General features: G+C 44.4%; 8 protein-coding genes across 8 annotated transcripts; 5 read left to right on the forward strand and 3 right to left on the reverse strand.

The window, feature by feature from the left end:
• Positions 1 to 11,157: 11,157 nt before the first annotated feature.
• Positions 11,158 to 12,725, forward strand: ACET3X_005726 (uncharacterized protein; the record flags this gene model as incomplete). Its single annotated transcript, XM_069452599.1, has 4 exons — positions 11,158 to 11,166; positions 11,222 to 11,668; positions 11,719 to 12,579; positions 12,633 to 12,725. The coding sequence occupies 4 exons, from the start codon at positions 11,158 to 11,160 to the stop codon at positions 12,723 to 12,725; spliced, it is 1,410 nt and encodes a 469-aa protein (XP_069306086.1).
• A 1,327-nt stretch (positions 12,726 to 14,052) lies between these two features.
• Positions 14,053 to 15,118, forward strand: ACET3X_005727 (uncharacterized protein; the record flags this gene model as incomplete). Its single annotated transcript, XM_069452600.1, has 4 exons — positions 14,053 to 14,222; positions 14,283 to 14,460; positions 14,508 to 14,938; positions 14,989 to 15,118. 4 exons carry the CDS (start codon positions 14,053 to 14,055, stop codon positions 15,116 to 15,118), a joined length of 909 nt encoding a protein of 302 aa, XP_069306087.1.
• A 472-nt stretch (positions 15,119 to 15,590) lies between these two features.
• Positions 15,591 to 16,625, forward strand: ACET3X_005728 (uncharacterized protein; the record flags this gene model as incomplete). Its single annotated transcript, XM_069451863.1, has 1 exon — positions 15,591 to 16,625. The coding sequence occupies one exon, from the start codon at positions 15,591 to 15,593 to the stop codon at positions 16,623 to 16,625; it is 1,035 nt and encodes a 344-aa protein (XP_069306088.1).
• Positions 16,626 to 17,062: 437 nt separating this feature from the next.
• ACET3X_005729 (uncharacterized protein) lies at positions 17,063 to 17,431 on the forward strand (the record flags this gene model as incomplete). The annotated part of the gene is made up of 3 exons (XM_069451864.1): positions 17,063 to 17,261; positions 17,349 to 17,376; positions 17,428 to 17,431. The coding sequence occupies 3 exons, from the start codon at positions 17,063 to 17,065 to the stop codon at positions 17,429 to 17,431; spliced, it is 231 nt and encodes a 76-aa protein (XP_069306089.1).
• A 604-nt stretch (positions 17,432 to 18,035) lies between these two features.
• Positions 18,036 to 20,135, forward strand: ACET3X_005730 (uncharacterized protein; the record flags this gene model as incomplete). Its single annotated transcript, XM_069451865.1, has 1 exon — positions 18,036 to 20,135. The coding sequence occupies one exon, from the start codon at positions 18,036 to 18,038 to the stop codon at positions 20,133 to 20,135; it is 2,100 nt and encodes a 699-aa protein (XP_069306090.1).
• Positions 20,136 to 20,414: 279 nt separating this feature from the next.
• Positions 20,415 to 22,162, reverse strand: ACET3X_005731 (uncharacterized protein; the record flags this gene model as incomplete). Its single annotated transcript, XM_069451866.1, has 4 exons — positions 20,415 to 21,197; positions 21,253 to 21,908; positions 21,939 to 22,025; positions 22,075 to 22,162. The coding sequence occupies 4 exons, from the start codon at positions 22,160 to 22,162 to the stop codon at positions 20,415 to 20,417; spliced, it is 1,614 nt and encodes a 537-aa protein (XP_069306091.1).
• A 1,254-nt stretch (positions 22,163 to 23,416) lies between these two features.
• ACET3X_005732 (uncharacterized protein) lies at positions 23,417 to 24,139 on the reverse strand (the record flags this gene model as incomplete). The annotated part of the gene is made up of 1 exon (XM_069451867.1): positions 23,417 to 24,139. One exon carries the CDS (start codon positions 24,137 to 24,139, stop codon positions 23,417 to 23,419), a length of 723 nt encoding a protein of 240 aa, XP_069306092.1.
• A 327-nt stretch (positions 24,140 to 24,466) lies between these two features.
• Positions 24,467 to 25,719, reverse strand: ACET3X_005733 (uncharacterized protein; the record flags this gene model as incomplete). Its single annotated transcript, XM_069451868.1, has 3 exons — positions 24,467 to 24,935; positions 25,111 to 25,609; positions 25,665 to 25,719. The coding sequence occupies 3 exons, from the start codon at positions 25,717 to 25,719 to the stop codon at positions 24,467 to 24,469; spliced, it is 1,023 nt and encodes a 340-aa protein (XP_069306093.1).
• Between the last annotated feature and the right edge of the window lie 38 nt (positions 25,720 to 25,757).

Raw genomic sequence — 25,757 nt, forward strand, 5'->3', positions numbered from 1 at the left:
TTCCTTAAAGAGTTCTCTAAACTTATTAGTTTAATACTCTTTTAGTATCTCTAATAGTAAGGGTCCTTCCTTCGTAGTCGCGACTTATCTTATCTAGATAACTCCTACTCTCTAAGGGTCCTTCTTATAGATTCTCCTAATCTTATAAGGTGAGATCTTACTAAACCTCCTGTCCTAGGTTAAGCTCTAGTCCTTTAGGCTTACTCTTCTACGTACTCTAGTAACCTTATATATAGGTTCTCTTCTAAGTATTATCTATTTTCGCTAGTTGATAGCGGGGTTATAGGCATCTAGCCAATCATAACCTATTAATATATCTAGTCCACCTAGATCTATAATATTAATATTCATTTAGCACTCTATGCTAGCTATCTATAGCTTTATTAATTTAGTTTCTATCTATATTATACCGTTTCTATATTCTATAGGTTTCTCGTCGGCTAATAGTACTAATACTAGGTTCTTCTTAACCTAGTAGGGTAGTTCGTGTTTCTCTACTACTCTAGGTAAGATTATTATCTATACGGCCCCGCTATCTATAAGCGCCTTAATATTTTGTCCCTATACAGATACGGTCGTAAGCAGCTACTTCACCTAACTATTAGTATCCTGCACCTTCCTAAGGGTCGTTTTAGGACTACCTTTACTAGCATAACCCTATCCCTAGTAGTATCCTAGTTTTTTAACTACTTACCTTTCCTATACTTAGGAAAGTAGCCTATGTTATTCTTTAAGCTGTAGTGCGTTAAGCACCTATCATCGTAATAGAAGCTCTAATAAATATTCTAGTAAGGTATCTCCTCCCTAGTAATCCTCTTCCTTAGTTAAGCCTTCTTAGCCTTATAAATCTTATAATCTACTACCTCGCAGATATTTAATAATAGGGTATAATAGTAATAGTTATCCACCTTATATACTTCCTTAAGCTGCTTATAATAGAAGTTACACCCATTCCTATATTACGTCTATAGAAGTCTATAGTAGATCTCTACTTTCTCTAGTTCGTATAGATAGTAGATATCTACTAGATATTCGTCTACCTAGAGGTTTAGGTAGTAGCACTAGTCCTAGTCTATCCTATAATCCTCCTTATCTTACTTATAGAACTTATAATTTATCTTATAGTTATACTAATACAAATCCTTATAATCCTTAGTATCTTCTACTTCGTAGGCTTCTTAGTCCTCAACCTTAGCCGTTAGATTATTAAAGTAGGGTTATTAGTGTATTACCTAATACCTAATTTCTTTAGTATTTAGGCTAGTAATTATAATTTATTTACGAACTATATATTCGTTAGCGTAGTGTATCTTATTACTATATACCTAACACTAGTTATTAGCTAATCGTTCTATTACGATAGTGCCTTTAACCTTCTAGTTAGTCTTCTTTAGCTAGCCTATAGTAAGAACTTCGTTGTCTAGTTTAACTCTTAGGACGATTTCGTAGCCTTCCTTATCCTCTAAGCGTACCTCCTCGTATAGGTCTAAGTCGCTTAGGTTATTATCTAGCTCTATCCTAGCTAGGTAAGGCGTGCCTTATCTAATTATCTAGATCTTAATAGCTGCCTATTTAACTTATTCTTCTTTACAATCCCTAGTAAAGTGTCCTGTCTTCCCGCATTAGAGATATACTTTATTATTATAACGCCGCTAGCGTTCTTCCTTAGAGAGACTATTATATCTTTTACCTCCTTAAGTTTTCTTATCTTTAGCCTTCTCTTCTACCTTACTAGTTATAATAGTATTACTATCCCTATCGAATCTACTACGCTATTTCTTTATATTAGGCAGGTTAGGTTAGAAGTATTTCTTCTAATTATTTTATTCCTATAACCTATTATTAATACGCGTAGCTAGCTCGATTAGAGCGTATAGTGTCCTAGGCTTATTATAGTATATAAGGCCGTCCTTAACATTCTCTTTAAGGCCTACTTTAAATACTGTTCGAAGTGCCGCATTATCCTAATTAATCTATGCTTATAGTTACTTAAATTCCGCCGTATATACTAATACTAATAAGGTCTACCTTAGGCGAGTAATCTTCTTCTCTACCTAGTTCTAAGCGTCTACTTCTCTAAAGATACGTCCTATCTCTTACTTAAACTCTATCTAACTTACGAATAAGGTATAGGTTCCTTCTTTAGTGCCTATATATTCTATATCTAGTAGATAGTTGTCTATATAGGGTTATATCTAATTAGAAGCCTTATCCTTTATGTATATACTAGCTATAAGGATCTTTTCCTAGTCGTTAGGTACCTCGTTATACTCGCAGTATAGGTTAATATTAGTAAGAAATACTTATAGCTTTTCTCGTTCTCTACTATATTTCTCTAGTAATACTATCTTAGGTTTCTTTATAGTAATAAGTTATTTGTTAAAGGTTATTATTAGTTACCCTATAAGCTAATTAATTATTACCTATATCTTAGTAATCTACTAAGCCTATACATTTATATATTACCTAAGATTCCTAAGCTTAGCGACGTTAAGGTTCTCTCCCTTATTATTAGATACCTCTAGCATCTTATTATTTTCTAGGGTAGGGCGTACTAGCGTTAAGGGTCCTAGACCCTAGGCTATATTATTACGTGCGTTTCCCTAATAAGCTATTACTAAATCTTAATTAGGTAATCCTATTAGTTAAATAGTCTACTAATATCTAAGGTAGTTAAAGTATTACACGGGGATAGGCTATACTTCTCTAGGCTTAGTCTGTACTAAGGTAAGGTAGACTAAAGTAGTAGTCTATAAGGTATTATATAGAATAATTAAGTAGAAAAGAGTTATCGTTATTAACTAAGAGGTAATAATACTAATTCTATAAATAATAGAATAACTAGTTAATAATCTATATAAGAGATAAACTATTTAAGTTAACTATAATAAGAGTAACAATAAAAACCTTTCTTTCCTTATATCCTCGTTGCCTTATCTATTACTATTACTACTATCCTATTAGTTGTAGCCTTCTAAGGGATAGTTATAATAGTTAATATCCTATATTAACCTACTATCCTATCCTTAGCGGGATAGCTCTTCTTAGTAGGATATCTATTACGTAATTAGCGCCCCGTACTAGTTATTACCTTCTAACGTAGTCGCCTAATAGTCTCTTACTATATAACCTATATTAAGGAGAGATCCTTCTTATTACCTTATAATATTATCCCCCCCTTTTAGGCGTATCGTCTTAATACCCTAGATTTTTATTTTCCTGTGCCTAGCGTAGTAGTAGAGGCGGAGGTGTAGGTATTCCTGTAGTATTATAACCTCTCCTCCTTCCTTTCCTTACTTCTCCTAACTATACCTAAGGTTTAATTATCCTATTATAACTATCTATAGAGTTTAACTACTAAGCGTTATACCCGCGCGACTTAAGTGTAAGAGTAGGGTCTTAAGATAATATTTCGTTATAAGCGCTGTAAGGAGAAGAATCTCCGTTATTTTATAGATACTATAACTAGTTATTATACTAGCTGTATTTCTGTAAAGGCTAAGTATAGCCTATTTATTTCTAAGGAAGAGTAGGAGAAGGTTTAGGCTAAGAAGTATAAGAAGAAACTTAAGATTACGTATACGGAAGAGCGTTAGGCCCTCGCAATAATAGAGATTACCTATCTCTATTATAAGCTCCTAGAGGTTAAGGCGTAAGAGCACTTATACGCTAATTAAGATCTTACTATCCTAAATCTATAGGATTAGGCGAAAGAGTAAGCTAAGGGGAACCCTACCCCTAGTATAGACTTTTTACTAACTAAACTATTACTACCTAGACTATTAACTAACTTAGGCTAGTTACAGGTTAACGCCTCCTTTAATCCTTTTTCTAACTTCTTTTCTTCCCTTAAGGATCTAGTCTTCTCCTCTCTAGGTGTCTCTAGTAGTACTTAAGTACCTATAACTTATAGTTTATTAAATTTTCTTTTAGTTCCTAAGTGTTCTAGCTCTCTAGCTATCCTAGCTACTTAACTAAGTATTTCTACTAACAACTAATTTTCTGTAGGTCCTTAATTTCCTTAACCTTATACTTATTATCTTTAAGCTCTATATTAGTAGCTAGCTTAGCATCTAGAGGTGCTCTTTCTAGGAGTTTCTTATAAAAGACAGGGTAGATATATATACCTAGTAGGAGTTAAAGTTTATAATTTACATTTCCTATTTCCTCTAGAACCTTAAATAGTCCTACTTAGAGGTTATCTAGTTTCTTACTTAGTCGCTTAGTTTTTAAGTTCTGTTATAACAGGAAAACTTTATCCCCCTTCTTAAAGGTTAGTCCCTTAATCCTTTACTTATTAGCCGCTTTAGCTATTATAAAGTTCCTATAAATAATATTCTTACTTAATTCTTTATATAGTTCTCACATTAAGCGGGCTTTATTGTCTACCCCTACTATAATACTTTCTATATCCTTTAGATCTTAATAAGCAACTAGCTTATATCTATAGTTTATATAGTATAGCGAGTACTTTATCGTCGCAGACCTAGTACTATTATAGGCTAATTATACTATTAGTAAGAGTTTAACCTAGTTATCTTATAACTTATTAGCGTACATCCTTAGATACTATTCTAGTGTCTAGTTTGTTCTTTCCGTCTAGCTATCTGTTTTAGGGTAGAAGCTAGTTAATAGCTTCTTCTTTACACCTAACTTTACTAGGAATGTATTCTAATACTTAGAAGTAAAGAGTTTATTACAATTAGTAATAAACTCTTTAGGTATCCTATACTCTAACATTAGTGCCTTACTAACCTTATACGCGCATTCTTCTACTATAATAGTTTCTTCTATAGGTATAAACTTTACTCCTTTCGTATAATAACACACAATAACTAGGACTATATTATATAATCTTCTAGATCCTAGTTCTAACAATTTTAGGAGCTTTACTATAAAGTCTATTATTACGCTACTCTATAGTCTTATTAGTAGTAGTAAGGGTTATAATAGGCTATAGGGCTTATATCTTTTAGGTTTATTCTAGTAATAAGCTAAACAGTTACCTAAGACGTCCTATACCTTCACTTATAAGCGTAGTATTGTAAACACCTTTAATAGTCGCCTAACCATTTCTTCTAGTAATGTATATCTATATTCTAGGGACTTATATAGTTCCTTAATAAGACTTAATCTTATATATAGAGGTATATATATTTAATCGCCTTAAATTATATCTTAGTACTCTCGCTTATCTTGTAATAGTTTGTTAGAGCTATTCTTATCTAGTTCGAACTACTAGCTAGTAGCCTTCTACTACTATTACTATTAGAGCGTTTCTACCTACTTAGCTACCTTAGCTATCTTAGCTAGTTCTAGCTAGTTATAACGTAGTGTACTATTAGGTATCTTCCTAAATATAGTGTTATATAGTTCCTTATAACTTTCTTTACGTAAGTTAGATCTCCTACTTAGAGTATCCGCCGCTCTATTAAGCGTTCTAGCGTAGTAGGTTATCTTAAAGTTAAACTAAGCTAATATCTTAGCCTATTAGACTTATTATTAGTTAAGTTTCTTTATTATTATAAAACCTACTAAGTTCTAGTAATTAGTAAAAACCTTAATCTAATATAGTAGTCCTAGTAAATAGACTTCCTACTATTTAAAGGAATTAACTACTCCTAGTAGCTCCTTATCGTAAACGTTGTAGTTTAGTTCTACTCTAGAGAACTTTCTTAAGTAGTAGAACACTAGTCTCTACTTTTTATCTAGGCACTACTACAATAATACAGCTCTAAGTATATAATCTAACGCGTTAGTCTTAACTCGCGTCTCTCGTTTTAGGTTATACATTTCTAGTATAGGTGCCTTAAGGAATATCTACTTAATTTAATCAAAAGCCTCCTAATATTCCTTATTCTATTTAAAACTAATTTCCTTCTTCGTAATCTTAGAGAGGGGTGTTGTGATCTTTAAGTAATCCTTAATAAACTTCTAGTAGTAGTTAGCAAATCCTAGGAAGGATTGCATATCCTTGACTATTTTGGGCGTTAGCCACTCCTATACAGCCGCTATCTTCTTTAGGTTTATCTTTACTCCCTCTATAGATATAATAAAGCCTAGGTATTCTGTTTCCTTTATATAGAATTTACACTTCCCTAGCTATAGGTACAGCTTATATTCCTTAAGCTTCCTTAGCACTTTCTTAATATACTCTATATATTCTTCTAGCATTCCGCTAGTATATACTAGTACATCGTTAATATACGCTATAACGAAGATTCTAAGGTATTTATAGAGCGCGTTATTAATAACTAACTAAAACGTTACTAGGGCATTTATTAACCTAAAAGGTATTACTATATACTTAAACAGTCTATATTTTATCTTAAACGCTGTTCTCTATTCGTGTCCTTCCTTAATCCTAATTTAGTAAAATCCTTCCTAAACGTCAAACTTTATAAACTACTTAGCTCCCTAGAGTTAATCTATAAGCTTAGTTATTAGTAGTAAGGGATATAAGTTCTTCTAAGTAACGCTATTTAACCTATAAAAGTTAATACACAGTTACTACTTCCTGTTAGGCTTCTTTATAAATAAGATAGGTAAGGCTATTAGGCCTAATCCTAGTTAGATAAATCCCTTCTTTAGATTCTTCTAGATATAATCCCTTAGCTTAGTATTATGCTTAGGCGATATAGGATACATAGGTCCTAGGCTTAACTTTACCCCTTTATCTAGGATAATCTTATAATCCTAATCCTAATAGTCTACTAAATCTATAGCTTTATTTTCCTTAAAGAGTTCTCTAAACTTATTAGTCTAATACTCTCTTAGTATCTCTAGTAGTAAGGGTCCTTCCTTTATAGTCGCGACTCGTCTTATCTATATAACTCCTACTCTTTAAGGGTCCTTCTTATAGATTCTTATAATCTTATAAGGTAAGATCTTACTAAACCTCCCGTCCTAGGTTAAGCTCTAGTCCTTTAGGCTTACTCTTTAGCGTACTCTAGCAACCTTATATATAGGTTCTCTTCTAAGTATCGTCTTTATTTACTAGTTAATAGTAGGGTTATAAGTATCTAGCTAGTTATAACTAATTAATATATTTAGTCCTCTTAGCTCTATTATATTAATATTTATTTAGTACTCTATACTAGCTATCCGTAGCTTTATTAATTTAGTTTCTATCTATATTATGCCGTTTCTATATTCTATAGGTTTCTCGTTAGCTAACAGTACTAATACTAGGTTCTTCTTAACCTAGTAGGGTAGTTCGTATTTCTCTACTACTCTAGGTAAGATTATTGTCTGTACGGCCCCGCTATCTATAAGCACCTTAATATTTCGTCCCTATATAGATACGGTCGTAAGTAGCTGCTTTACCTAACTATTAGTATCCTACACCTTCCTAAGGGTCGTTTTAGGACTGCCTTTACTAGCGTAACTCTATCCCTAGCGGCATCCTAGTTTTTTAACTACCTCTTTCCTTTATACTAAGGGAAATAGCCTATATTATTCTTTAAGCTATAGTGCGTTAAGTACCTATTATTATAATAGAAGCTCTAATAAATATTCTAGTAAGGTATCTCCTCCCTAGTAATCCTCTTCTTTAGTTTAGCCTTCTTAGCCTTATAAATCTTATAGTTTATAACCTTATAGATATTTAATAATAGGGTATAATAATAATAGTTATCTACCTTATATACTTCCTTAAGCTACTTACGATAGAAGTCACACCTATTCCTATATTATATCTATAGAAGTTAGTAGTAGATCTCTACTTTCTTTAGTTTATATAGGTAGTAGTTATCTACTAGATATTTATCTACCTAGAGGTTTAGGTAATAGTACTAGTCCTAGTCTATTCTATATTCCTCCTTATCCTACTTATAGAGTTTATAATTAATCTTATAGTTATACTAATATAAATCCTTATAATCCTTAGTATCTTCCTCTTTATAGGCTTCTTAGTCCTTAACCTTAGCTATTAGATTATTAAAGTAGGGTTATTAGTATATTACCTAATACCTAATTTCTTTAGTATTTAGGCTAGTAATTATAATTTATTTATAAACCGTATATTCGTTAGCGTAGTGTATCTTATTACTATATACCTAACATTAGTTATTAGCTAATTATTCTATCACGATAGTGCCTTTAACCTTCTAGTTAGTCTTCTTTAGCTAGCCTATAGTAAGAACTTCGTTGTCTAGTTTAACTCTTAGGACGATTTTATAGCCTTCCTTATCCTCTAAGCGTGCCTCCTTATATAGGTCTAAGTCGCTTAGGTTATTATCTAGCTCTATCCTAGCTAGGTAAGGCGTACCTTATCTAATTATCCGGATCTTAATAGCTGCCTATTTAACTTGTTCTTCTTCGTAATCCCTAGCGAAGTGTCCTGTCTTCCCGTATTAGAGATAAGCTTTATTGTCGTAACACCGCTAGCGTTCTTCCTTAGAGAGACCGTTATGTCTTTTACCTCCTTAGGTTTTCTTATCTTTAGCCTTCTCTTATACCTTACTAGTTATAATAGTGTCGCTATCCCTATTAAATCTACTACGCTATTTCTTTATGTTAGGTAGGTTAGGTTAGAAGTATTTCTTCTAATTATTTTATTCCTATAACCTATTATTAATACGCGTAGCTAGCTTAATTAGAGCGTATAGTGTCCTAGGCTTATCGTAGTGTATAAGGCCGTCCTTAACATTCTCTTTAAGGCCTACTTTAAATACTGTTTAAAGTGCTGTATTATCCTAATCAATCCGTGCTTATAGTTGCTTAAATTCTACCGTATATACTAATACTAACGAGGTCTACCTTAGGTAAGTAATCTTCTTCTCTACCTAGTTCTAAGCGTCTACTTCTCTAAAGATACGTCCTATCTCTTACTTAAACTCTATCTAACTTATAAATAAGGTACAGGTTCCTTCTTTAGTGCCTATATATTCTATATCTAGTAGGTAGTCGTCTATATAGGGTTACATCTAATTAGAAGCCTTATCCTTTATGTATATACTAGCTATAAGGATCTTTTCCTAGTTGTTAGGTACCTTATTGTACTCGTAATATAGGTTAATATTAGTAAGGAATACTTATAGCTTTTCCCGCTCTCCGCCGTATTTCTCTAGTAACACTATCTTAGGTTTCTTAGTAGAAATAGGTCGTTTGTTAGGGGTAGCTATTAGCTAGCTAATAAGCTAATTAATTATATTCTATATCTTAGCTATCTACTAAGCCTAAATAAGGGCCTATTACCTAAGATTTCGTAGCTCTCTATTACTAGGGTTTTCCTCTAAGTCTAAGTTAGATGCGTTAAGCATCTTATCGTTAACTAGTGTAGCTACTAGCGTTAAGGGTCCCTAACCCTAAGCCCTATTATTCTATACTACTCTTAGGGATGCTATATTAAATCTTAATTAGGTAATTCTGTTAGTTAAACGTCTACTAATATCTAAGGTAGTTAAAGTGTTACACAGGGGTTTACTATACTTCTCTAGGCTCGATCCGTACTAAGGTAAGGTAGACTAAAGCGGTAGTCTGTAAGGTAATATATAGAATAATTAGGTAGAAAAGAGTTATTATTATAACTAAAGGATAAATAATACTAATTCTATAAATAATAGAATAACTAGTTAATAATCTATGTAAGAGATAAACTATTTAAGTTAACTACAATAAGTGTAATAATAAGATCTAATATATTCTTATACCTATTACTAAAGGTCCTATCCTCCTTACCCTCCCTTCTAAGAGGGAGGCCTAGGAGGGCTATAACCTCCTAATCCTCACTAGCCTCCTAGAGGCTAGGTCTTAGCGGGATACTATTCCTTTTATATAATCTAGGCCCTGCCCTAGATCTACTTTCATCCATCGTGTCCGCCTAATAGTCTTCCTTTATACAACCTATATAAAAAGGAAGTAATTCCTTATTACCTTATAATAAGTAGATAGCTATAGGAACTTAGTTAAATATAGAGTAACTTCTAATAAATCTTAAAAGACTATAAGAAGAAGAGGTAGTCTATCCTAAGAACTATAAGGGAAGAAGAAGAGAATAAGGATAGTATAGTAAGGAAGAATTAAAATTATAATAGGAATTAGGGGATATAGTAAAAGAAGGTATAGGATAGATAATTAGTAAATTATACTAAGAGGGAGGACTTTAGTATCTAGTTTAAGATTTATAAGTCTACTTATTAGGGTTATATATAGGTTTTATTATATAGTAGTAAGTCTAAAGGTTATTCTAGTTTAAGAAGAGGAGGCCTTCTTCTTAAGTAAAGGAAGGATATAGTAAAGAAACTAAGGGAAGTATAAGTAGTTAAAGAACTATTAGGCTTAGTAGTAGTATAGGAAAAAGAGGCCCTATAGAAACTAGCTAAATAGTATTTAGCTATAAAATAAGAACTATAATATATACTCCTTTTAATATTTCTATATCTACCTACTACATTAAGCACCTATTCCTAATAGAGAATTAGTAACAAATTACTCTACTATAATACTATATAAATCTAACTTTTTATATAATATACTATTTTTAATATTTTTTTTAATAAAAATACTTTATTATATATATATATATTATAAATTAGAAATAAGAGTTTAATTATTTTATATATTTAATTAGTTATTAGCTAAAGTAGTATTTTTATACTAAAATTTAGCGTAAAATATATATAAAAGCTAATAACTTCTTTAATTTTTAGTATTTTTTTTAAATTTTTTAAAGATTCTTAATTTAGAAACTTAGCTCTATAAGTTTAAATTAAAATCTTTTAGTAATAACTTATAATTAAAAAGTTAGATTTATATAGTAAATTAATAGCTCTAGATCTAGACTATATAAAGCTAAAGTCTAAACCTAGACTTATAGAGCTAAGCTTCTAGATTAAAAATCTTAAAAATATTTAAAAAAAATATTAAGAATTAAAGAAGTTATAGCTTCTTAAAGTTTCTATTTTTACTAGTAAAACCTACTTAACTAGCGACTATAATTATCTAGTGCACAGACACGGTAGGGCAGGCGTGGGTGGCGATCCGGCGAGGCAGTCGCGTTCGGACGCGCTTGACAGCACATGGCCAGCCACTACAAGCAAACGGAGGATGGACAGGGCCCGTGCGTCGTCACTGGAGCTTGCTTCCCTCTTCGCGTGTTCGCGATTTGTCGCTGTCGCATAACGCCGCGCCAGTTCCCCACGACACGACACCATCATGGCCATGGTAAGTGTGCGAGACCGCAACGTAGTTCCTGCGTCGCCTGACTGACACTGCGCAGCCCATCACCACCATCGCCGAGAGCAAGGAGCTCCGCGGCCTCAACCTCATCGCCGCCCACTCGCACATTCGCGGCCTCGGTGTCGACGATGACACGCTCGAGCCCAAGGTGTCGTCGCAGGGCCTGGTTGGGCAGGAGAAGGCACGCAAGGCAGCCGCCGTCATACTCAAGATGGCACGCGATGGCAAGATTGCCGGTCGCGCAGTCCTGATTGCGGGCCCTCCCAGCACCGGAAAGACGGCCATCGCAATGGGCATGGCGCAGTCGCTGGGCCCCGACGTCCCCTTCACCATGCTGGCCTCGTCCGAGATCTTCTCGCTGGACATGTCAAAGACCGAGGCGCTCACACAGGCCTTCCGCAAGTCGATTGGCGTACGGATAACCGAGGAGAGCGAGGTCATTGAGGGCGAGGTGGTCGAGATACAGATTGACCGCAGCGTCACGGGCGTGAGTACGACGTTGGATGCGACCAGGCAGCGGTACTGACTCCAGCGCAGAGCAACAAGCAGGGAAAGCTTACCATCAAGACGACCGACATGGAGACTGTCTACGACATGGGCACCAAGATGATCGACGCAATGACCAAGGAGAAGGTCATGGCCGGCGACATCATCTCCATCGACAAGGCTTCGGGCAAAATCACCAAGCTCGGCCGCTCGTACACGCGCTCCAGAGATTACGACGCCATGGGCATCGACACCAAATTCGTCCAGTGCCCAGAAGGCGAGCTGCAACAACGGCGCGAGGTGGTGCACACAGTCAGCCTGCACGAGATTGACGTGATAAACTCGAGGACCCAGGGCTTCCTCGCCCTCTTCTCAGGCGACACAGGCGAGATCCGCAGCGAGGTACGAGACCAGATCAACACAAAGGTCGCAGAGTGGAAGGAGGAGGGCAAGGCCACCATTGTGCCCGGTGTGCTCTTCATCGACGAGGTCCACATGCTCGACATTGAGTGCTTCTCCTTTGTCAACCGCGCGCTCGAGGACGAGCTGGCACCCATTGTCATCATGGCTAGCAACCGGGGAAACACACAGATACGGGGAACAGACTACAGGTCACCACACGGACTGCCACTCGACTTCCTTGACCGCGTCGTCATTGTCAGCACCCACGCATACTCGTCGGAAGAGATGCAGCAGATTATTTCGATAAGAGCGCAAGAGGAGGAGGTTGACGTCTCTCCAGATGCTTTGGCACTGCTCACCAAGATTGGCCAGGAGACAGGACTGCGATACGCAAGCAACCTAATTACCACGTCGGACCTAATACGCAAGAAGAGGAACGGGTCAGAGGTCACCATTGATGATGTGCAGCGGAGCTTTGCGCTCTTCTATGACCCCACAAGAAGTGTCAAGGTAAGTGCTCACGTACGCACTAATCTGCTGGACGTTACTAATCCGACAAACAGTTCGTCTCCGACTCCGAGCAGCGACTAATCGGCGACGCGGGCGCCGTCTCCTTTTCGATTCCCAACGGCGTCGAAGCCATGGACGTCTCATAGGCAACCTTTACTCAATCTCAACGGCGTACAAGGGTTCGGTCTGGGGTCTGGTCAGTGTGTTTGCATAGAGGGTAACCAGTGCCTTGGGCATAGCAAAAAGTCTGGAAGTGTAATACCAAATACAAACAACGTTATTTTCATGGTACCAGTGGGCATTGTGTTGGTCCATGACTGCGGGCATGAAGATGCGGGCACAGTCACAGCAGCACGACTCTATACAACCCTCTCGTGTGGTTGTACGATGGTCTGTGCCGTTGTAATCTACATCGCACGTGTCTTACATGTCCATGTACGATGGATTGGCGAACCGCTTTTTCGGACCAGCTATCCTTGTACTTGACAAGCGTGTACGCTGACGGCAATGCAATGTAAAACATGGACGCGCAGGCAAAAATTGTACAAACACTGGGATGAAGTCAGATCCAGGCGCGTAATTGTCATCCGATAAGGGTCGGATTTAGTGCCGAGAAACAATAGACTGCTGACGAGGCCTTGGTTATAGACAGTGCCTAGCGAGACGTCCTTTCCCGATTGGCACAAATGCGCATGCGATTTTGCTACTGGAGTACGTAGGCCTAACGCCACGACACATTCCCGAAACAGACATTGACAAGAAGACGAAAATGAAGGTGAAGACGAAGGTGAAGATATCCATGGTGGGCTGTATTAAGATCTTCAAAGCAAGACCCACCAGCCACAGCTGCTCCCTTCTGAGCCACACCAACGGCCGTAACGGCCGGTAGCCGGCATGCGGCTTCCGAAAGCACTCAGCATACAAATCTTGGGAAGCTTAACTACGCAGCGCCGCGTGTCACTGGACGGCGCCGCCTCTGAAGCCTCCACCAAAGCCGCGATACCCCGGGAAACCGGCACACCTGTAACCGACAAGGGCATAGTTAGTGAATGGCTCTGCGTAGGACAAGGCTGAGGAAAGTGGATAATGTGGGCGGCACCAGGCACAGACTGGCAGCCTGTCGCGTGCGCGTCATCAAGTACTTGGACTCCCCTCCCGCACGCTCTGATCGCATGGGTGGCACAGTTGTTCTTCCCTTTCTTATCTGTGTGTGAAGTTTCGCCTGCCATTGTCAGCGGTTGCTTGACGTTATTTCCGCCTTCCTTCGCCCCACGCTTGTCGATCGTTCGACTTGAGAGCACGCGATCACCTTCCTGAAGCGCTGCTTACGTTCACTTGGTACTGCCTTGGTGTTTTGGTCGATCATAATAGCAGCAAAGTACAAGTGATACTTCCAGTCGACACTCTTTTGTCGTATTGTACTTGGGACGATATACCTACTCAAAGAGTCCGGTGCGGACTCCAAACACAGCCATGCGCTTGTCGACTTGCGCAACTGCGCTTGCATCCGCAGCACTCTTCGTTTCTACACTGGCCACACCCACACCAAGTCACAAGCTCCAAAGACAAAGAGCATGGGCAGATCGCATTGAAGAGAGGAAGAATGAAAAGAAGCCTGATACCAAATACTTTCATGAGCCCGGGTAAGCCGTCCTCAGCCTCGCAACTCGTCAGTGTCGCGACATGAGCTAACAAGCTCCCAGAGGCAGTCTTGTACTCGGCCACTACGATAAACGCTATTTCAAAGGCATCGTCTCGGATGAAGAGCGGACGGATACGCAATCGCACATGGTCCGCGCTTACCTGAACTACTTCCGTGAGAACGAACTCGATACCTGGATAGCGCATGGGACGTTGCTTGGGTGGTGGTGGAATGGACAGGTGCGTTCCGTCTCTGGGTAGTAGTGGTACCGCTAACGGACATACAGCGTCTGCCATGGGATTTCGACCTCGATACGCAAGTGTCCCACTCCACGCTCATGCAACTAGGCGCAGAGCACAATCAGACGAGATACAAGTATACCTCATACGACGGCACCGTTCAGCGCGAATACCTTCTCGATGTCAATCCGTGGATCTGGGAGCGCGAGCGTGGAGACGGTATGAACATTATCGATGCGCGATGGATCGATATGCGCAACGGGCTGTTCATCGATATCACCGGACTGAGCGAAACACATCCAGATGAACATCCAGGGCAGTGGAGTTGTAAGAACTACCATAGGTACGACACTTCGGAATTGTATCCCATGCGGGAAACGATGTTCGAAGGCGTTCCGGCAAAGGTGCCGTACAACTATGACAAGATACTCGTGGATGAGTACAAGGAGAAGGCTTTGCTGGAAACAGAGTTTAACGGGTGAGTTGAGCTTCTTATGCACAAAGGACGCCTTGACTAAAGATGCGCAGACACCGATGGGATCCCACCGTCAGGGAATGGGTCAAGTCGCCAGAGACTCTAGCCAAGGAAGAACAGGAGCGCAAGAAGAAAGAGGACGAGGACAAGAAGAAGGTGGCGGAGGAATCCAAGCTGGAATAGTATTCCAGCTGGCCGTAATGCTGAGATTGTCTCATATTGGTGCAAGACATAACTTGAGCATCGCCAGCGCATGTTTCTAGTACACGATTTATTGATACCCGTGGCCGTGGCGTTTGAGTAGTGTAAACAAGCAATTGTTGATCATCGTGTTAGGCGAGTTGTTTCGTTTACGTTTGGTACCAAGACGCGCGAGCATGGAAGACCTTGGACGGGCCGATGCTGGCGGTCATGAATAGTCAACAGCGGCAGGGCATCGGAGTTTAGTGATGACAAATTCCGATGGCGACCCGTCATCTCGTGGAAGCCTTGGAGAACGTCACCGAAACAACCATGGCTAGAGCTCAGCCACATGCTGCGAAGCTTTATATCTTGATCTACTACTAACCTATCACTTACACCGTATAGCAGATTATACCCAGGACCTAACCGTACCTTGTGCCGCTTTACTACCCTTCTCGCCGCACACTACAACATGACTGCCATGACAGAAGCCGACGCATCCTCTGCGCCGTCAGCACCCGGCAACGACATTGAAATAACCCTCTCACACCACGGAAAAACAATCGCATTACCTTTCGCACAAGATGCCACCATCTCAGATCTCTCGGAGCGCGTCACAACAACCCTCTCCATCCCACCGTCGAATCAAAAGTTCCTCGTCGGCGGCAAAATCGGCCTCCAAAAACCGCCCTTCAAGAACCCCTCCCTCCCACTCACAGAGCTCGTATCAAAGAAGATAACCCTCATGGGAAGCACATCCGAAGCCGTATCATCCCTTAACAACACCATCACCGCCGCGTCCGCCCCGCGCCGCCCCGGCCCCATCAAACCCGCCACCCCAGCCCGCAACCGCGACTACAAAAAGATCCAAGAAGAAGCGCAATACACGTTCCACACGCTACGTCCCCTGCCATACCTACCGAACCCAGAGCGCTCGCTGCGCTTCCTCGAGCGCCTGCGCGACGACGCGGGCATCAAAGCCGCGATGCGAACACACAAGTTTAGTGTCCCGCTGCTCACGGAAATGGATCCCGCGATGCATACGACAATGGAGTCGCGCACGCTTGGTCTGAACAGGAACCAGGGCGAGGTTATTGAGCTGCGGCTCCGGACCGATGCGTATGATGGGTATAGGGACTACAAGACGATTCGGAATACGTTGTGTCATGAGCTGGCGCATAATGTTTGGGGACCGCATGACAGGAATTTTTGGGAGCTGTGTAAGCAGATTGAAAGAGAGGTGGCGAGGGATGATTGGAAGAGTGGGGGGAGGAGTGTGGGCGAGGAGGAGTTTTATAATCCGGAGGATGATGGCGAGCAGGTGCATGATCATGGGGGATGGACGGGTGGAGAGTTTACGCTGGGAGGGGGCGGGAAGGAGAATGTGGGTGCAAGTGCGAATGCGGGTGGGCTGAGTAGGAGAGAGGTGCTTGCTAGGGCTGCGGAGGAGAGGTTCAAGAAGACGAAGAAGGCGGAGGATGAGACGAGTGGGAATGGTCAGTCTTGAGCATGTGCTTTGTGTGTATTTGTGGATGCGCGTATACCCCGTCGAGTGCGCATGGTTAATAGATGTAGGTGCTGTTACTTCACTTCTTATATCGTATCCTATTCTCGATATCCAAATCTCCTCATGTTCGCTCTTCGCGCATGAACTGTTCATGTCTTGCAATTTCTACTTTTCCTGGCCAATGGCATAGCTAGTCGGTCTAAAATGTCGATCCGCAGGTTCGGATAGGAGGAAGCTACATAAGCTTTTACCCCATCTTCCCCAGCCATTAGCGTCCCACCAGCCCATCCACACCCGACGGCCTCCGCGTCTCCGTCACAACCTCACACAGAGCATCTTTCTTCTTTACAGTATCTCTACTCTCTTTCTCACGCACTCGTACTGAGATCACCACTCTCTACTATAGTATATCTCATCACTCATCATTCATCGCCGTCATGGGCTTCTTCGTCCCCCTAGCCCTCCTCATAGCAGCCATCTGGCTCACCGTCGGCATCCTCCTAGCAAAATGGCTCAAGCAATCTGGTCACGCGCGGCCGTTCAAGCTCAAAACTGTCAGCAGCAGAGATATTTATGGCGGCGGTGTGGGATACGGGAGGATGGAACACAGTTATGGACGGGGAGCGGCGGGTGAGGGTAGGGGACAGGAAGGCAGGGAGAGGGGGGTTGGGATTCCTCTGACGGGGGTGGGGAGGGTCAAGGGGTTTTGATTGGAGACGGTAGGGGAAGGTTATGTGAGCATGGACGATGGGTATGGTGTTTGGATGGTCGTGTTGTGTTTCGGATGGCTGACACGCTGCAGGTGATCAACGAACTGTTGTGCCTTCTGTAGTGCTGTGGCTGGGTTGCTTAGAGAACTGTTTCTTGTTGCTGCCCCATCTTCGGCTGATTGGTGTCTATGTTTCGCGTTCACTTGGGCGTATGGGTTTGTCCGTTTGCACATGGCTCACGCGCATTCACTTTCAACACCACGACGTCATTCTCACGGTTCTCCAGCCAACCAAGGCATAGAAAATTTCTGCCTAGAAGACAATCAATCGCTTTTCGGCCTTCATGTTCCTCCGGTTACAACGTCCTTTGTCCATTACTTTTCTATTTTGAACAATCGCAACAGGATTTCCATCGCGTATATCAAGGGCTTCAAAGTTCACATCTCATCCGGTTGCTATCTGATATATACGAATTTTCTACATATTGACACACACGGCTCTGTGTTCTACACTACCCCGCGACTCCAGTCTCCTGTCATGACGACATAAACAGACATTAGACGCCAAAGCGACTGCCACCACCGCGAGTTCAGACACTTCACCTATCTCAAGGGCCGCGCTTCTCGATTCAGTCGCGAAAGCCCCGCAACACACACCAACCATCGTTGCCTGCTCTTCACTGCCACGCAGACCCCTCGAAATGGCCTACAACATGCTCGGCCATCCCACCACCAACGCCGCTCCACTCATCAGCCTGGCTGCCACCTCAGGAATGGCGTCAGAGCCGGCCAAGTTCACCTTGCTCTCGCAAACCACCACCACCATGTTGCTCTCCAACCACACTCAGGCAACGCAGTCCGCGCCTCCCCTATCCTCCATCGCTAGAACCCTGACCCGATACTTCTTCGGCGAAACCACCCTCCCATCGTACCTCCAGCCATATGGACATCTTCTGCTGGGTTTCACAGGAGGCGCGGCTGCAGCGACAGCTCTGTACAGCTTCTTGCAACGGAACAAAGATGACCGTAAGAAGATTCAGCTGGCTGTCTATCACGTCGTGCGTGTCCTCAAAGACATGCCTGACCTAGAAGAGCGCATCAAGACGCCTGGAGAGCTTCTGGCCATGATCAGCGAAGAAGTCAATCATATGATTGACGTTCATCTGACTCGGTCGGAGGGCGCTGCTACTATATCTCAGGTTAAGCACAAGGTCGAGACGGATCTTGACGAACGTGTGAAGAGGCAGAGGATGGATAATGCCGCGGTTGAGGACGAAGATGACGCACTGTTTGATCGTCCCGGTGAGAATGTGCAGTTCGCTGAGACGCATGTTGCTGGCGGCGTACCGGAGGCCGTATTTCAGTCGCCGTTCTCTTCGTCCGACCGCGATGGAAGGTCATCTCAGGAGCTACAGTTACCTCAGGAAGAAGACCTGGACCTTGATATGAGCATGCTTGATTATGACAGTCTGGATGAAGCCCAGGTGCCAGCCTCGTACGGTACGCCAGCAGGTGAGCGGTCGCTGTCCGCATCACCTGGTTCCGATCAAGACTCGAACGAGTCTTTACCTCCATGGACTACACGACCCTCGAACCCTACCCCTCGCCGTGGTCGTGGCGATGTGTATGAGAGCGACGATACCCCTTCTTCGCAGCTATCAAAGCTTGCCAGTCCGCGTGACAATGCCATATCACATGATGAAGACTCAGAGCCAGTTGTCGAATCATCCAACCCCACCCCTCGTCACGACCAGGCGTCTTCACTCACACACACCGACACGCCGCGACCAAAGACCTCTTCGAAGGCAAGCCATGGTCTGGGTAAAGAATATGATGAAATTTCCCTTTCTCCTGCTCTTCGAAAGGAAAACTCCCCCGTTGGTGAAGTACCTCCAACACTCACCACCACCAAGGCTGTCCGTGGTCGTCATGAGACGCCACACGCACAAAACCGGCCCAAGATAACCGTCAAACCGCGAAGCACAATTTCACTCCACCAGCCACCTAGCACGTTGGCCGTGAAGACTGAAGGTGCAGTCAACGGAAGTTGGCTTTTCTCTTTGCGAGAAGGTCTATCGCCACATGTGAGCCCTGCAGTGGACACCACGCAGTATCGTGTTGCGGAGACTCGCAAGCTCCACAAGAGTCTTGAGGAGGAGAGAGGCGATCGTCGCCGCTTCAAGAAGTGGATTCCTACGACTGTGTCAGTGCCGCGGGAGGTTGATGAAGAAACCCCAAACGCCGTACAGAAGGAAGAGCAAGAAGAGCAAGAGGAAGTGGACGCAGATGTAACACTACCCGACATCATCTCAATCAGCTCAGGTAGCGACGACGAAGACGAAGACGAGCAAGTCATCGCATCCTCTCCGCCCAAACCCGCAACCCCATCGGCATTCCATGAAGGCGAAGAAGTACCTTCCAGCTCCTCTCCTCTACCCACCATAGACGCTTCACCAACACCCCACCAAACCTCTTCGCCGCCTGCCGCCGAACCCTCTCCACCAGCGTCCGAGTCAGCGTCACCACGCGACTCCCCAGTCCTTGCTACCGGCTCGTCATCAAAGAGAGTGATTAGAAGCACGGCTCCAAGTCCACCAGAGAGACATCCCGGTAGTGGTAGCCCTCCGAGGGCAACAACAAGGCCACTCGAAGCACCACAGACACATGTGGACTTCAAGACTCCGAGGGCGCGTCGTTCGAGGAGCGCGTCGAAGGCGCCTGCCAGGTCCAAGACTGAGCCGACGCCAGGGACACGGAAGAGCGCGAGGGTTGCGGCGCGGGCGAGGGGGGAGAAGAAGTAGGTGGTGGGTGTGTCGGGAGGACGACTGGGTGTGGGTTGGGACGTGTATCAAGTGCTCAGATGCATTGGCATACTTTAGTTTGTTGTTTTGGGATGTTGCCATTGCAATATCCTTTTGCGTTGTGTTTGTCTAGTTAGTATGGCGGAATGGTTTTACTGTATTTTGTAATGTAGATAGATTCGCTCACGTCATATCGATGGGCTTCACGACGAGGACTATGCATGCACACAACTTGTGTAGAATAAGATCCGTTCATCATTTCAATCCAAGTTTGGACGTCTACTTTCCGGCATTGTCCACATGCTCCCTAAGCTCCTTCTCGTTGTCCTTGGCCAGCACACCCCCGTTATTCGGCTGCACGGCCACAACAGAGCTCCTCCTCCTCTCCGCATCATGCGCCTGCTCCGTATCCGCATAATCAATAAGCAATTCTCCCTTCTTTCCATAGCGATGCGGCATCTCATGCGCAATGCCAACGACGTTGAACGGACCCGATGCCTTGTGGAAGATCTCATCCATCTCCTCGAGAGAGCGGTACGCAGTTTCCGGGAAGAAAAAGTACACCGAGGGCACCATCGCAGCGTTAATAACCGCAAAGATAATGTAGGTCTTGTATCCAATATTTGCAAACGCAGGGGGGGTAATCATGACGACAAGGAAGTTGAAGATCCAGTTCGCGGTGGTGGAAATAGCATTAGCAGGCGCACGAATGGACAGTGGTGTAATCTCTGCAGGATACAACCACGTCATGCCGAGCCAGCCAATGGCGAAGAAGGAGTTGAAGACGAAGAGGAAGACGGTGGCGAGGAGACCCAGGCTCGTGTTGCCAATGTTGCTGGTGGCGCCGGCTAGGACGGCCATAGACATGGACATGCCGGCCGCGCCGAACATCATCAGAGAGCGACGTCCAAACTTTTCGATTGTGAAAATGGCAATCCAACTCGCCATCCAGTATTCGGTGCCGTTGCATGCGGACAAGAGGCGACTGAGGAAGGGCGAGAGACCGATGGAGTTTTCGAAAATGGTTGCGGCGTAGTAGGTCACCAGGTTGATACCCGAGATCTGTGGCATTTGGTTAGTTACTGCCATCTTTCGCTGCTGCATTGGCAAAACTTACTTGTTGGAACATCTGGTTGACATACGCCAGCACTGTGCGGTGAAAGTTGCGGTTCTTGTTCATCTTGAAGCAATCTCGGAAACCACCTCGCGACATTTCCAAAGTAACGTCCTTGACAGCCTGGAACTCCTCTTGAATTCTCTTGTCCTCTGGAGGCAGGTCGCTCAACGCAGCCAAGACTTCCAGCGCCTCGTCTTCTCGGCCCTTGAGCACCAGCCAACGCGGACTCTCAGGAAGACCAGGGATCAGGACAAGAATGAACAGAGCGAGAATGATCTGGAAAGCAATCGGGAAGCGCCAGGCGATGCTGCTCGGCTCGAGGAAGGAGAAACCCAGGTCGAGCCAGTAGCTCAGCATGACACCAAAGACAATCATGGATCCTTCAATCATGACCATTTGCCCTCTGCGATGCGGTTTCGATGTTTCAGACTGCCATGTGGGAACTGTACTCGTGTTCATGCCGTTTCCGAAGCCGGTGATCCATCGTCCGACGATGAGTTGCGCGAGGCCGTACGATGCTGTTTGGAGAATGGCTCCAACAATCATGATGGCGCTGCCGATGAAGATTGTCCTCTTGCGTCCGAGCATGTTGCCGAGCCAGATGGTAGCCACGGCGCCGAAGAAGCAGCCGAGTGTGTAGGCACCGACCGTGATGGCTTGGATGGTTGCAGCATGGCTTTCTGAACTGCCTGGCGGTGGGTTGATGGTGTCGATTTCGGGAAAGTATCTGACGAATGAGCCCAGGGTGAGCAAACCACCCATTACACCTTGATCTGTTCAAATGTTAGACCGTGTACTGTTAGCGAAGGCGGAGGCGCCTACCATAACCGAAGAGGGCGAAATCTGTGCCTGCAATCACTGCAATGGCAATGTTGAGCTGAGTGCCCTTGAGGCCGTAAAATTTGCCCATGTTGGATAGTAATGCCAGTAATCAGTATGCGTATTGCGTTGTGACAGACTAAAAGGACGTCGCAAACAAACAACAACAGAGGCCAGCTCGCTTCCCAAGATCGTGCGATGCTTGCGATACAACGAGGCACGACAGCAGGCGCGACGACGCTCTCTTTATGAAATGTCGTATCTCTACTGCCGCCAATGTAACAGCAGAGTCCGTCCTCAATACCCTACCCCAGCAAATAACGCCGAACCGCGCTGCCATACCGGCGTTATCCCCACAGTTTGCTTCGACCATGACGTCTGGTCTGGAGCCGCTGATGATCCCAACCCCGTGGAGTTTGGCGTGCGGAGAAGGATACACTACGCGATCGCACAGGGCCACCGGGCTGCATCCATGCCATTGGCTGCATTCACTTCGGCACCAGCACTGTCCCCTCCCCTCCCAGCAGCACACTCCAGTCACACCAGCCGACTCGAAATGCCCACCGGAATTACTGCATTAGGTTGTCCCGGCGCATTATGATGTCGGCAATGGGTAGAAAAAAAGGTCGCGAGGCCATGTTTTGGCGCCCCGGCATGGTCCTTGCTAGCCCTGGGGTCAGGCATCGCGAAGCCCCGGGTTAGTCCGATGCTTCGGCGCAAGTTAAGAAATTGCTTGGGGCGGCTTGCCGGAAAGCGTAGTTCCGCTTTGTTAGCCACCTTTGTATTGACGACGGCCTAGACGACGCCTCGTGTCGAAGCAAAGCAGCGGAACGCCCTTATACCCAAGAACCCGGTGCTAGTTGGGGTAGGTTTGCCGCTCAGCGGTCGAAACTGCGTGCGGGATTATTGATCATCAGGGACAGGGCGCGCCAGCCACGCGACAGGACCAAGTTTCCTCGGTTCGGATCAAGACTGTGGAGCCGATGGCTTGGAGGAAGGCTTTCTTTGTGGAGAACGCGTGATTGAGGCTGCACGGGGTTGCATACGGGGTCCTTTTCTTGCCTTCCTAATACGCACATGGAGTAACACTAACCGCAAGCAACCATGTGACATCGCGATCCTGGTTCGATTGCCGCGTTGTTCTCTTGCAAATGCCGCTAGGATTATCGTCGGTGTTTCTTTCACATGCACCAGACTGGGGCTATGATGCAAGCAGTTCTACAGTTCACGATACATGTTCAAAACCGGTTCAGTATACAGCGACGCAGAGCCATGCTACGACAATCGTCTATACATCATGACTAGTATTCCCATCAAGAAAAGTGCCTGGGCAATGCCTATATACCTAAGGTCCCCAGGCCATACGCTCAGTCTCCACCATCTCGTCAATCGCCGACCCTGCAAAACGAACTGGTCTCATCACCCCGTTCATGGCGGAGGTCGAAGTCATTACTCTGGGCTTTTCTAGATACTCGTTGTGCATGGCACTGAGAGCAGTAGCGGCGAGCGGCACTGAACCGTCTTTTGCGGAAGATGGATCAGCAGCAGCCGCAACAGGAATCGCTCTGCTTTCAGCCATCTGCGCTTGCTTCCTCTTCCATTCAGCTACGATCATGTTCGCCCTAGTGTCATTTCGCTTCCAACGAGCCATGTGGTTGACCCTCCGTGTGGCAATGCCAACACCCGCGGTTACTGGCTCGACCAAGCCCATGCCGATATAGCACTCGGCCTCCCACACGGGCCTGGATTTGCTGTCTAGAAGTCCCCGGTTTTCGTCATCTTGCTCCGTTGTATCATAGAGGGGCCGCTTGAGAGGGTCAGTGGACGCTTCTACAAACTCACCATACTCTTCGTCGTCTGGCTTTGCGGCCTCGGTTTGGTTAGCGTCTGGTGTAGTAGAAGGTTCGTCCACCGGGTTTACGGATGTCTCTGGCTCAACAGAAGGATCAGACTGTGAGGCAGAAGGTGGCAGATCGTCGCCCCAAGCGTTCTGTACGGCTTTCGCTTCACTCGCTGCGTCCTTGTCTTGCACATTATCCGCCGGAAGATTGGATTGAGTCGGCATCATAATGTTCGTGTCGGTTGCGAAATCAGTTGGTTGGATACCGCCATACTCAGAGACAGGGGAAGAAATTCTTCTTGAATATCGTAGTATTCCATTTCACTTTGTGAATCGTCGTGGAAACAGGCAACAATGTGCTTGTTGCGCCATGTCTCACGACGCTCTGAAGTGACTACATGAAGCATCAAAACATTGTACGAAGAAATGGTATCAGACCGAGAATCGCTAGAACTTGCGCCTCTGGCACCAAGACGGAACGCTTTTCCTGAGGCATCGGAACGTAAACTCCAGATCCCATCGATGAACGCCAATAGTACGACCATGCTAAAGGTATTATACGCGCATAGCTTCTCTCGCAGCAGGCTCCCTCTCCATCTCGTACTCGATCTCGCGTTTCGGGCCCTTTGAGTCCTTCGATGGCTTCTTCTTGGGCTTGGGAGGCGGGCCAGCAGGACGCTTGCGCTTGAGGTTCGCCAGCGTCTTCTTGAGAGCCTCTGTGTCTTCGTCTTCGGATGCCTCTTCGTCCTCGTCTTCTTCGCTACCACTCTCATCGTCTTCGTCACCTGAACCTTCGTCTGGACTCTGTCCACCTATCCAGTCTTCAAAGTCCTCCAAGTCGTCGTCGGATTCGCCTTCTATGTCGCTCACGTATTCGACTTCACCAACACCATTCTCCATCTCATACTCGTTCTCCTCTTCTTCGTCCTCGATACCCTCATCCAAATCCTCGTCGCCCTTGAGTTGGCCTTCTTTTTGTAGGCCGTTCATGACACGCTTCCAGACATTTGGTTCTACGTTGATCCTGCACTCGAGTTAGTCTAAATTTCATACAAGACGTGAATCAACTCTCGCTAGTGTGACGGAGCTCATTAAAAAATTAGAGTGTTGTTGTTGTTTTTGGTCCTCATCGTAGGACTCAGGGTTAAAAAGCAATAATAATCATGGCAGCTGTGGGGGAAGGAGGGGATTAAACTTACGGTCGATCGCCGTACGCGCCACTGCGCAGACGTTCAATAAGAACTCGCTCAATGGCGCGCTCAACCTTGGCGGCTGCAAGAGCCTTTCGCTCTCGGCCTTCCTCTCGTCGGCGGACCTTGGGTGCCAGTCTAGGGACGAGGCGTTCTCCCAAGCGTTCTTCTTCCTTGGCCAGCTTCCTTATCCTTATGTTGACCTGGGTCAGACGTGTCAAGCGCTGCTTGTTCTTGTGCTTGAGGAACTTGGGGAAGTATGCAAGATGTTGGTCTACGAGCTCGAGGGCTTGGCCATAGTTCTTGGGGAGCTTTATCTTTTCCCACCACTGCGACGGAAGATGGGCGCGTTCGATCGCTTTGATGTACAGGTATAGATCTCCGGTCGCGGGATCTGAGCGAATCGTGGCATAGCGTGAGTTTGCGAGAGGGCACGACTGCTTGGAGCAGTAACCCGATACGTTGTGTTCATTCCTGCAGAATGTCTGGTCTTTTGTGGTCTTGAGTTCTGAGTGAAGGGGGTTAGTGTCGCCTTGTGCATGTTGGTACGCAGGAGTACTGACTGAAGCTGCAAAAGTCAGTTCCAATGACCGACCATACAAGATCGTCTGAAGCCATGGCGGCGCAGAGTTCTTTCCCAATCTCGCGGCGAAAAA

This window comes from Alternaria dauci, chromosome 5 (assembly GCF_042100115.1).
Source record: "Alternaria dauci strain A2016 chromosome 5, whole genome shotgun sequence".
In the NCBI taxonomy this organism is placed as follows: Eukaryota; Fungi; Ascomycota; class Dothideomycetes; order Pleosporales; family Pleosporaceae; genus Alternaria; species Alternaria dauci.